Source organism: Pelodiscus sinensis, chromosome 9 (genome assembly GCF_052426305.1).
Source record: "Pelodiscus sinensis isolate ZL-2025 chromosome 9, ASM5242630v1, whole genome shotgun sequence".
Classification (NCBI taxonomy): domain Eukaryota; kingdom Metazoa; phylum Chordata; order Testudines; family Trionychidae; genus Pelodiscus; species Pelodiscus sinensis.
In genome coordinates, this window is record NC_143060.1 from 849229 (window position 1) to 861246 (window position 12018).

At 74.4% G+C, this 12018-nt stretch overlaps 1 protein-coding gene across 1 annotated transcript in view; it reads left to right on the forward strand.

The window, feature by feature from the left end:
* The window catches only part of SZT2 (SZT2 subunit of KICSTOR complex), a 183277-nt gene that overhangs the window by 143722 nt on the left and 27537 nt on the right, over positions 1-12018 (forward strand). Inside the window, 5 exon segments of the mRNA XM_089780666.1 lie at positions 5555-5661; positions 5849-6031; positions 9085-9355; positions 9441-9520; positions 9615-9740. Of these exon segments, the coding sequence (XP_089636792.1) occupies positions 5555-5661; positions 5849-6031; positions 9085-9355; positions 9441-9520; positions 9615-9740 (767 nt within the window).

A 12018-nucleotide genomic window follows, 5' to 3' on the forward strand; every position in this document is an offset into this window, starting at 1 on the left:
GAGGAGAATGGCCCGCGCACCCAGGGCCCTTCCGGTCCCTTTCCAGCCTGGCACGCGCCAGGGCAGACGGGTCCCACTCGGAGCAGGCTGGGCACGTCTCTCCCAGGCCGGGCCTGTGAGCGTGGGCCAGGGGCTGGCCTGGGCCCCTCCCCGGGGTCAGTCACACCTGCCCCCTCGAGGCCCCAGCTGGGATGAAATGGCGAGTGGCGCAGCAGCACGGGGCTGCCCCAGGTCGCCCAGCCGGGCGGCATGGCGGAGAGCCGCGTGGGAGCCATGGCGCTGCTCCGTGCCTGCTCCCTTCCCCCCGGCCGGCCCAGGCGGGGAGCCGCGTGGGAGCCATGGCGCTGCTCCGTGCCTGCTCCCTTCCCCCCGGCCGGCCCAGGCGGAGAGCCGCGTGGGAGCCATGGCGCTGCTCCGTGCCTGCTCCCTTCCCCCCGGCCGGCCCAGGCGGGGAGCCGCGTGGGAGCCATGGCGCTGCTCCGTGCCTGCTCCCTTCCCCCCGGCCGGCCCAGGCGGGGAGCCGCGTGGGAGCCATGGCGCTGCTCCGTGCCTGCTCCCTTCCCCCCGGCCGGCCCAGGCGGGGAGCCGCGTGGGAGCCATGGCGCTGCTCCGTGCCTGCTCCCTTCCCCCCGGCCGGCCCAGGCGGAGAGCCGCGTGGGAGCCATGGCGCTGCTCCGTGCCTGCTCCCTTCCCCCCGGCCGGCCCAGGCGGGGAGCCGCGTGGGAGCCATGGCGCTGCTCCGTGCCTGCTCCCTTCCCCCCGGCCGGCCCAGGCGGGGAGCCGCGTGGGAGCCATGGCGCTGCTCCGTGCCTGCTCCCTTCCCCCCGGCCGGCCCAGGCGGGGAGCCGCGTGGGAGCCATGGCGCTGCTCCGTGCCTGCTCCCTTCCCCCCGGCCGGCCCAGGCGGGGAGCCGCGTGGGAGCCATGGCGCTGCTCCGTGCCTGCTCCCTTCCCCCCGGCCGGCCCAGGCGGGGAGCCGCGTGGGAGCCATGGCGCTGCTCCGTGCCTGCTCCCTTCCCCCCGGCCGGCCCAGGCGGGGAGCCGCGTGGGAGCCATGGCGCTGCTCCGTGCCTGCTCCCTTCCCCCCGGCCGGCCCAGGCGGGGAGCCGCGGCGCTGCTCCGTGCCTGCTCCCTTCCCCCCGGCCGGCCCAGGCGGGGAGCCGCGTGGGAGCCATGGCGCTGCTCCGTGCCTGCTCCCTTCCCCCCGGCCGGCCCAGGCGGGGAGCCGCGTGGGAGCCATGGCGCTGCTCCGTGCCTGCTCCCTTCCCCCCCGGCCGGCCCAGGCGGGGAGCCGCGTGGGAGCCATGGCGCTGCTCCGTGCCTGCTCCCTTCCCCCCCGGCCGGCCCAGGCGGGGAGCCGCGTGGGAGCCATGGCGCTGCTCCGTGCCTGCTCCCTTCCCCCCGGCCGGCCCAGGCCGGGAGCCGTTGCCTTTGCTGCAGCGAGAGCCAGGGTGGGTCGGTTGCAGCGCTGGGCCCCTCCCCGGGGGGGGCCTCGCTGTCTCCAGGCCTCGGGCCAGCGTGGGGCACGTGCCGGTGCTGCAGTGGGGACTGCGCGTGCGCCCGATCCGGCCACCCAGCTGGCCTGGTTCAGGGGCTGCCGCGGCGGGGGCTGGGCTTTGTGTCCACCTGTGCCCGGGGGCGCCCTGCCCGGGAGAGGCAGGGCCTCGCCTGCAGGCCGGATGGGGCCAGCTGTGCCTGGGCAGGAGGGGAGTTCCGGCAAACCCGCCGCTGCTGAAATGGCCCGTTCCCCCGCGGGGGGGGCACCGTGAGCCCGGGTGCCCACCTACCTGCACACAAGGTGTGATGTAGCGCAGGCGGCTGGCTGGTGGCTATGCCGGGCGGGGGGCTGAGGGTGACCCCTGCTGGCGGGTGGCTATGCCGGGCGGGGGGCTGCGGGTGGCCCCTGCTGGCGGGGGGCTATGCCGGGCGGGGGGCTGCGGGTGACCCCTGCTGGCGGGTGGCTATGCCGGGCGGGGGGCTGAGGGTGACCCCTGCTGGCGGGTGGCTATGCCGGGCGGGGGGCTGCGGGTGACCCCTGCTGGCGGGGGGCTATGCCGGGCGGGGGGCTGCGGGTGACCCCTGCTGGCGGGGGGCTATGCCGGGCGGGGGGCTGCGGGTGACCCCTGCTGGCGGGCGGCTATGCCGGGCGGGGGGCTGCGGGTGACCCCTGCTGGCGGGGGGCTATGCCGGGCGGGGGGCTGCGGGTGACCCCTGCTGGCGGGTGGCTATGCCGGGCGGGGGGCTGCGGGTGGCCCCTGCTGGCGGGGGGCTATGCCGGGCGGGGGGCTGCGGGTGGCCCCTGCTGGCGGGGGGCTATGCCGGGCGGGGGGCTGCGGGTGGCCCCTGCTGGCGGGCGGCTATGCCGGGCGGGGGGCTGAGGGTGGCCCCTGCTGGCGGGCGGCTATGCCGGGCGGGGGGCTGCGGGTGGCCCCTGCTGGCGGGGGGCTATGCCGGGCGGGGGGCTGAGGGTGACCCCTGCTGGCGGGCGGCTATGCCGGGCGGGGGGCTGCGGGTGGCCCCTGCTGGCGGGGGGCTATGCCGGGCGGGGGGCTGAGGGTGACCCCTGCTGGCGGGCGGCTATGCCGGGCGGGGGGCTGAGGGTGGCCCCTGCTGGCGGGTGGCTATGCCGGGCGGGGGGCTGCGGGTGGCCCCTGCTGGCGGGGGGCTATGCCGGGCGGGGGGCTGAGGGTGACCCCTGCTGGCGGGCGGCTATGCCGGGCGGGGGGCTGAGGGTGGCCCCTGCTGGCGGGCGGCTATGCCGGGCGGGGGGCTGCGGGTGACCCCTGCTGGCGGGGGGCTATGCCGGGCGGGGGGCTGCGGGTGACCCCTGCTGGCGGGGGGCTATGCCGGGCGGGGGGCTGAGGGTGACCCCTGCTGGCGGGGGGCTATGCCGGGCGGGGGGCTGCGGGTGGCCCCTGCTGGCGGGGGGCTATGCCGGGCGGGGGGCTGAGGGTGACCCCCGCTGGCGGGTGGCTATGCCGGGCGGGGGGCTGAGGGTGACCCCCGCTGGCGGGCGGCTATGCCGGGCGGGGGGCTGCGGGTGACCCCTGCTGGCGGGGGGCTATGCCGGGCGGGGGGCTAGGCCGGGCGGGGGGCTGCGGGTGGCTATGCCGGGCGGGGGGCTGCGGGTGGCCCCTGCTGGCGGGTGGCTATGCCGGGCGGGGGGCTGAGGGTGACCCCTGCTGGCGGGTGGCTATGCCGGGCGGGGGGCTGAGGGTGACCCCCGCTGGCGGGTGGCTATGCCGGGCGGGGGGCTGTGGGTGACCCCTGCTGGCGGGTGGCTATGCCGGGCGGGGGGCTGAGGGTGACCCCCGCTGGCGGGTGGCTATGCCGGGCGGGGGGCTGTGGGTGACCCCTGCTGGCGGCAGCACGGCCCAGCAGGACAGGGGCTCCCAACCTGTCTGACCAGTCGTCAGTCAAAGGGAGGAGTCGAGTTGAAGACATGGGAGGGTGTCTAAAAGCCCCTCCCCCACCTTACGGGAGGGCCGACTGGACCCGTGGTTCAGTTAATTACTTGGACACTAATGACAAAGGGGGAAGGAGTGCGGGCTACAGGGTTCTAACTAGGGACACCGAGCAGAGAGCCCGGCCAGCGCCCATCGCTCCTCACAGCCGTCGATGGAGCCAGCGGGCGCCGCCCGGAGGAACTCTGCCCGGAGTCGTGACACGAGGGAGGAGCGGAAATAGGCCCCCCAGTCGCAGGGAACCCCCCGCCCAGCACCCTCCTCCTGGGGCTACAGACGGCAGCTTTCGCCAGGGCAGGAGGGTGACGAGGCCTCGCGACTCTGGGGCCACGGATGGGTGTGCGTAAATGAAGAGGGGAGGGGAGAAGTGCAGCCAGACCCTCAGCAGGAGGTTCTGGAGGAGCCGGAATAGGGGCTGCAGCGTGGGCCAGGTTCTCCCTCGCCGCAGAAGGGGCAGGTGTCCGGGATGGGGTGAACCGCGCCAGGTACACGCCCGTGCTCACGGCCCCGTGGAACTAAGGTGGAGCACACACCGGCCCATCGGGGTCCCCACCCTCCATAGGGCGGAGGCCAGCCCCTGGCTGGGGGCAGGGCTGGAGGAAGTGGGAAGTTTCTAGCTAGTTTCCTGGAGGAAGCAGCCTAGGCAAGGGGCTGGGATTTAGGGGCCAGGCTCCCCCATCGCAAGGGGGCTGAGGCAGCCTAGGCCGGCCCTGTGACCAGGTGACATCGGTGCTGGGCTGTGTCCTGGAGAAGCAATAAACTCCCTGTTCTACTGGCCGGTGGAGTCTGTCCGGGCCATTGTGGGGTGCAGGAGGCGGGGACCCTGACGCGCCGTCACACGGTCACATCTCGTCAGCCCCGGCGCCCGTGTCGAGCCTTGTGCAAAGCCAGCTCCCGGTCCAGACTGGGCAGGGTAACGGGCGGTGTCCCGCTGGGCCCGGGCCTGCTCCCCCTCTTCAGGGGCCGCCTGGCTCGTGCACTTGGATTCCCAGAAAGCCCGTGCACAGGGAGCTGCCAAGGGGAGACGCCAGGCCCTCTCCTTTTGTTTCTCCGCTCCGTTCGGATCGTCCAGGGCCCCTGCTCGTGAGGGACTTACAGAGGCTGCTGCGGCTTTTGACTGGCTCTTGGGATTCGGTTTCGGCTTGATCGTATTTGTATATTTCGTTTCCGAGTCCTGCTTGGGAGTCACCTCCTTGGGCTCGCCGCGAGCGCGCAGTGGGAGGGACGGTTCCCTGCCTCGTGGAGCGTGGCCCTTGACATGTGTTGCTCGGCGGGAGGAGCCTGCACGGAGCTGAACTGGAGATGGGGCGACGGGCCCAGATGCACCCCATGGAGGTGCCGCTCCCCAGCTCACCTGGTGGGCACCCAGGGGCAGAACCTTCCTGTGGCTGCTTGCAGCAGCAATGTAGCTTCTAACTGTTTCCGTCCATGTGTGGAATAAATTGTTCTGTGCACTGAGCCCGTGCAGATGTGCACCACCAGCAGAAGCCATCCGCGGGGCAGCGCCGGGATCTCTGCTGCGCGGCCGCTGGGGGTGCCAGGTGACCAGAGTCGAACCGGACCATCCAGTATTGGAGCTTGTGACGGCGAGTCGGGGTCCTCCCAATGCTGCAGCCCCGTAGCAGCCAGAACAGGCTCCGCCAGCCAGTAGGACAGGGGGGTTCGTTGCTCCCCCCGGACACAGCCCAGCACAGACGGGATGGGGCTATAGGAGTCAGGGCCAGGACGCCTCAGCCCCCTTGAGATGGGGCCCCAGGGCCCCTAGACTCCCAGTCCCTCCGTAGTCTGTCTCCTTCATGGTTCCAGCCAAGGACTCCCCTTCCCCGAGCCGGTAGAGCCGGCTCGGTCACTGCCATGGGCCGCAAGGCAGAGGCCAGTGCGGGTCGGCCACAGCCCAGGCGCCGCCCGGACACTGCACCGCAGAGCGAAGGGAGCGAATAGCAGTGCCCGGCTGCGCTGTACGTTGGGATCTCACGTCGGGCGTGTCCGGTGTTGTTGTGTTGAAACCATTTGGCAACCCAGGGCCGCTCAAGCGCCCGGCTCCCAGGGCTCCTGCACAAGGGGTGACTGGTCCCCTCTGCTCTCTTCCAGCCCACAAGGGGCTGCAGCACTTTGAGGCTGTGGAGCTGAGCTCGGACTCCAGCCCCTTCCTGGCCCCGCGGCAGCGATTCCTGCTCCTGGAGATCCTGGACAAGAAGGTGGGTGGGGGCGGCCGCCTGGCCTGGAACTGCAGCTGCCTTGCCTGGCGCTGCCGTGGGTCCAGGGCGCAGCACCGTGGTGGGGGCGGGGGCACCACGGACCCACCCATCGCAGGGTCTTGGGGCAGCGGCTGGCCACGGGCCCTTCTCCAGCAGCACTTGCAGCATCTGCCTGCCCTCCCCACAGCTGCTGCTCTACACCTACAACTGGTCCCCGGACCTGGGCAGCGCCCTGAGCAGCGCCCTCACCCGCCTGCTGCAGTGGCAGAACGCCCGCTCCCACGTCGTGCACTGCCTGCTCAGCCAGAAACTGGGGCTCTTCCACCACGCCTGCTCCCTGGACACGCCCTGGCACGAGGACAGCAAGCAGGTACGTGGCCCCTTGCCTGGGGCTGGTCTCAGCGGGCCTGTTAGCGCAGATGCCATAAAAGGGCCCCAAGAGTCCCGGGCTAACGCGCCCCGGCCGCTGTGCAGCACTAAACGCTGGCACCCGGCCCGTGGGCCCAGAGTCCTGCGCCTGCTCCGTGCCGGGGCAGACACCGCGACCGGCCCGCCGGCCTTCCCGCACGGGCAGAGGAGAACCCGCCACGGCCTGGCAGCGCCCATCCCCGCCCTTCGACGGGAAGTGCGACTGGCCGGCTGGGGGGGCGACTGGCTGGAGGGCGCCGCCGGGGGGTGACTGGCCAGCTGGGGGGGGCGACTGGCTGGGGGTACTGACGGGGGGATGACTGGCCAGCTGGGGGGGGTGACTGGCTGGGGGTACTGACGGGGGGATGACTGGCCAGCTGGGGGGGGGGGGGGGGGCGACTGGCTGGGGGTACTGACGGGGGGATGACTGGCCAGCTGGGGGGGGGCGACTGGCTGGGGGTACTGACGGGGGGATGACTGGCCAGCTGGGGGGGGGGGCGACTGGCTGGGGGTACTGACGGGGGGATGACTGGCCAGCTGGGGGGGGCGACTGGCTGGGGGTACTGACGGGGGGATGACTGGCCAGCTGGGGGGGGGGGCGACTGGCTGGGGGTACTGACGGGGGGATGACTGGCCAGCTGGGGGGGGGGCGACTGGCTGGGGGTACTGACGGGGGGATGACTGGCCAGCTGGGGGGGGGGCGACTGGCTGGGGGTACTGACGGGGGGATGACTGGCCAGCTGGGGGGGGGGCGACTGGCTGGGGGTACTGACGGGGGGATGACTGGCCAGCTGGGGGGGGGGCGACTGGCTGGGGGTACTGACGGGGGGATGACTGGCCAGCTGGGGGGGGTGACTGGCTGGGGGTACTGACGGGGAGTGCGACTGGCCAGCTGGGGGGGGCGACTGGCTGGGGGTACTGACGGGGGGGATGACTGGCCAGCTGGGGGGGGTGACTGGCTGGGGGTACTGACGGGGGGATGACTGGCCAGCTGGGGGGGGCGACTGGCTGGGGGTACTGACGGGGGGATGACTGGCCAGCTGGGGGGGGTGACTGGCTGGGGGTACTGACGGGGGGATGACTGGCCAGCTGGGGGGGGGGGTGACTGGCTGGGGGTACTGACGGGGGGATGACTGGCCAGCTGGGGGGGGGGGGGGCGACTGGCTGGGGGTACTGACGGGGGGATGACTGGCCAGCTGGGGGGGGGGGGTGACTGGCTGGGGGTACTGACGGGGGGATGACTGGCCAGCTGGGGGGGGTGACTGGCTGGGGGTACTGACGGGGGGATGACTGGCCAGCTGGGGGGGGCGACTGGCTGGGGGTACTGACGGGGGGATGACTGGCCAGCTGGGGGGGGCGACTGGCTGGGGGTACTGACGGGGGGATGACTGGCCAGCTGGGGGGGGCGACTGGCTGGGGGTACTGACGGGGGGATGACTGGCCAGCTGGGGGGGGTGACTGGCTGGGGGTACTGACGGGGGGATGACTGGCCAGCTGGGGGGGGTGACTGGCTGGGGGTACTGACGGGGGGATGACTGGCCAGCTGGGGGGGGTGACTGGCTGGGGGTACTGACGGGGGGATGACTGGCCAGCTGGGGGGGGGCGACTGGCTGGGGGTACTGACGGGGGGATGACTGGCCAGCTGGGGGGGGCGACTGGCTGGGGGTACTGACGGGGAGTGCGACTGGCCAGCTGGGGGGGGCCCGTCCCCCCCCCTCGGGCCAGGCCAGAGAGGGGCCCTTGTGCCTGTCAGGGACCAGCCCGACACGGCGCCGGCTCCCAGCCCCGGGGAGGGGGGAGGGGACGGGCTGTGGCATCAGTAGCAGCAGTGGCCGTGGCCCTGGCTCCGCTCCCCCGCGGCCGGCAGCCTTGCTGAGCCCCTCGGGCAGGTGCCGCTCTCAGGCCGCAGCTGGTTCGCTCTGCCCTCGCTCTGGGTTGTCTCCGCCCAGCGCGTGTCCTGACGGGCCCCCGGAGAAAGCTCCTCCCGGCCTGCTGCTCTTGGCTGAGACACAGGGTCTGTTCCTGCCCCTTCCTTGTCCAAGGAGGCTGCTCAGTGCTCCATAGGGGCTGACTAGAGCCCTGCACGGCTACAAAACCTGCATCCGCATCCCCAGCCCCACAAATGAGCCACGGACGCCCAGCCCACGCCCGACGGGGCGGATACCTGCGGCTCTCCACATCCCCAGCCCCACAAATGAGCCACGGACGCCCAGCCCACGCCCGACGGGGCGGATACCTGCGGCTCTCCACATCCCCAGCCCCACAAATGAGCCACGGACGCCCAGCCCACGCCCGACGGGGCGGATACCTGCGGCTCTCCACATCCCCAGCCCCACAAATGAGCCACGGACGCCCAGCCCACGCCCGACGGGGCGGATACCTGCCGCTCTCCACATCCCCAGCCCCACAAATGAGCCACGGACGCCCAGCCCACGCCCGACGGGGCGGATACCTGCGGCTCTCCACATCCCCAGCCCCACAAATGAGCCACGGACGCCCAGCCCACGCCCGACGGGGCGGATACCTGCGGCTCTCCACATCCCCAGCCCCACAAATGAGCCACGGACGCCCAGCCCACGCCCGACGGGGCGGATACCTGCGGCTCTCCACATCCCCAGCCCCACAAATGAGCCACGGACGCCCAGCCCACGCCCGACGTGGTGGATACCTGCGGTTCTCCGCATCCCCAGCCCCACAAATGAGCCACGGACGCCCAGCCCACGCCCGACGTGGTGGATACCTGCGGTTCTCCGCATCCCCAGCCCCACAAATGAGCCACGGACGCCCAGCCCACGCCCGACGGGGCGGATACCTGCGGCTCTGACTTTGCCGATGCCAGGCTGGAGGCATCGGTTGGGGAAGCCCTGGGCACAGTTGTCACAACAGCCGGCTGAGGCCAGGAAGGAGGAGGGTGGCAGGCCACGTGAGAGGGCCTGGGCTTTGGGGCCGTGCCTTGGTGAGGGGCTGGCCCTGGCTAGCGGTACAGGAGGTCTCAGGCCGTCTCTCCCGCCGTAGGAGCCCAACCCCTTCCTGAACTCCACCCTGGAGGTGGAGGCCCTGATCCGGAGCGCCAGCCCACCCCCCAGCAAGGAGCACGGCCGGCTCAGCAGCTCCGCCCGCAGCCTGCCCGCCCTGCACTTCCCGCCCGACATGGTGCCCTTCGACGAGGCTCTGCGCGACGTCACCACCCGCAAGGGCGTCCCCCTGGGCCCCGCGCCGGGCCCACGCGACCCCGTGGCCTGGCACGGTGCCCAGTTCCTGGAAATCAAGAGCCTGGAGCGGAAAGGTGAGGGGGTGCCCAGCACGTCCAGCGGGACGCAGCCGGAGGGGCCTGGCTCCAGCTCCCATGACTGCTCCGTTCCCTCCCGCAGAGCTGGAGAAGCAGATGAAGATTGAGAATCTCTTCGTGACGTGGCAGCAGAGGTCGGCCCAGTCCAACATGCCCATCAGCGTGAGTGCTACCGGCGCCCGGCCCTCGCTGGGGGGGAGCAGCCCCCGCGGCTCTGCCAGGGCCACCTCCCGCAGCTCTGCCCTTGTCCCTGCAGCTGGCAGACCTGGAGACGCTGAAGCAGTCCTCACGCCTGGTCCACTATTGCGCCACACCGCTGCTCTTCGAGCCCGCCGCCCGGCAGCACGGCCAGGCCGGCCCACAGGCCCGGCCGGAGGGCAAGGTGAGCGACCCTCGGCAGTGCAGCCAGGCCAGCCCCGACCCCAGGCCCAGCTGGCCCCGTGCTTGGCTCGTCTGCCCTGCCATGCGCTGAAAACCTCTCCCCCCGGACGCCAGCTGCCCCCACGCTGGAGCTGGGTAGGGCCAGAGAGCCCTGGAGCTGCGCCGGCCAGCGGGTCCCTCGGGCAGGGCCGGGCCTGCTCTCCCCCGGGCCCTGGAGCTGCGCCGGCCAGCGGGTCCCTCGGGCAGGGCCGGGCCTGCTCTCCCCTGGGCCCTGGAGCTGCGCCGGCCAGCGGGTCCCTCGGGCAGGGCCGGGCCTGCTCTCCCCCGGGCCCTGGAGCTGCGCTGGCCAGCGGGTCCCTCGGGCAGGGCCGGGCCTGCTCTCCCCTGGGCCCTGGAGCTGCGCCGGCCAGCGGGTCCCTCGGGCAGGGCCGGGCCTGCTCTCCCCTGGGCCCTGGAGCTGCGCCGGCCAGCGGGTCCCTCGGGCAGGGCCGGGCCTGCTCTCCCCCGGGCCCTGGAGCTGCGCTGGCCAGCGGGTCCCTCGGGCAGGGCCGGGCCTGCTCTCCCCCGGGCCCTGGAGCTGCGTCGGCCAGCGGGTCCCTCGGGCAGGGCCGGGCCTGCTCTCCCCTGGGCCCTGGAGCTGCGCCGGCCAGCGGGTCCCTCGGGCAGGGCCGGGCCTGCTCTCCCCTGGGCCCTGGAGCTGCGCCGGCCAGCGGGTCCCTCGGGCAGGGCCGGGCCTGCTCTCCCCTGGGCCCTGGAGCTGCGCCGGCCAGCGGGTCCCTCGGGCAGGGCCGGGCCTGCTCTCCCCCGGGCCCTGGAGCTGCGCCGGCCAGCGGGTCCCTCGGGCAGGGCCGGGCCTGCTCTCCCCTGGGCCCTGGAGCTGCGCCGGCCAGCGGGTCCCTCGGGCAGGGCCGGGCCTGCTCTCCCCTGGGCCCTGGAGCTGCGCCGGCCAGCGGGTCCCTCGGGCAGGGCCGGGCCTGCTCTCCCCCGGGCCCTGGAGCTGCGCCGGCCAGCGGGTCCCTCGGGCAGGGCCGGGCCTGCTCTCCCCCCGGGCCCTGGAGCTGCGCTGGCCAGCGGGTCCCTCGGGCAGGGCCAGGCCTGCTCTCCCCCCGGCCCTGGAGCTGCGCCGGCCAGCGGGTCCCTCGGGCAGGGCCAGGCCTGCTCTCCCCCCGGCCCTGGAGCTGCGCCGGCCAGCGGGTCCCTCGGGCAGGGCCGGGCCTGCTCTCCCCTGGGCCCTGGAGCTGCGCCGGCCAGCGGGTCCCTCGGGCAGGGCCGGGCCTGCTCTCCCCTGGGCCCTGGAGCTGCGTCGGCCAGCGGGTCCCTCGGGCAGGGCCGGGCCTGCTCTCCCCTGGGCCCTGGAGCTGCGCCGGCCAGCGGGTCCCTCGGGCAGGGCCGGGCCTGCTCTCCCCCGGGCCCTGGAGCTGCGCCGGCTAGCGGGTCCCTCGGGCAGGGCCGGGCCTGCTCTCCCCCGGGCCCTGGAGCTGCGCCGGCCAGCGGGTCCCTCGGGCAGGGCCGGGCCTGCTCTCCCCCCGGCCCTGGAGCTGCGTCGGCCAGCGGGTCCCTCGGGCAGGGCCAGGCCTGCTCTCCCCTGGGCCCTGGAGCTGCGCCGGCCAGCGGGTCCCTCGGGCAGGGCCAGGCCTGCTCTCCCCCCGGCCCTGGAGCTGCGCCGGCTAGCGGGTCCCTCGGGCAGGGCCGGGCCTGCTCTCCCCTGGGCCCTGGAGCTGCGCCGGCCAGCGGGTCCCTCGGGCAGGGCCAGGCCTGCTCTCCCCCCGGCCCTGGAGCTGCGCCGGCTAGCGGGTCCCTCGGGCAGGGCCGGGCCTGCTCTCCCCTGGGCCCTGGAGCTGCGCCGGCCAGCGGGTCCCTCGGGCAGGGCCGGACCTGCTCTCCCCTGGGCCCTGGAGCTGCGCCGGCCAGCGGGTCCCTCGGGCAGGGCCGGGCCTGCTCTCCCCCGGGCCCTGGAGCTGCGCCGGCCAGCGGGTCCCTCGGGCAGGGCCAGGCCTGCTCTCCCCCCGGCCCTGGAGCTGCGCCGGCCAGCGGGTCCCTCGGGCAGGGCCAGGCCTGCTCTCCCCCCGGCCCTGGAGCTGCGCCGGCCAGCGGGTCCCTCGGGCAGGGCCGGGCCTGCTCTCCCCCCGGCCCTGGAGCTGCGCCAGCCAGCGGGTCCCTCGGGCAGGGCCGGGCCTGCTCTCCCCTGGGCCCTGGAGCTGCGCCGGCCAGCGGGTCCCTCGGGCAGGGCCGGGCCTGCTCTCCCTTGGGCCCTGGAGCTGCGTCGGCCAGCGGGTCCC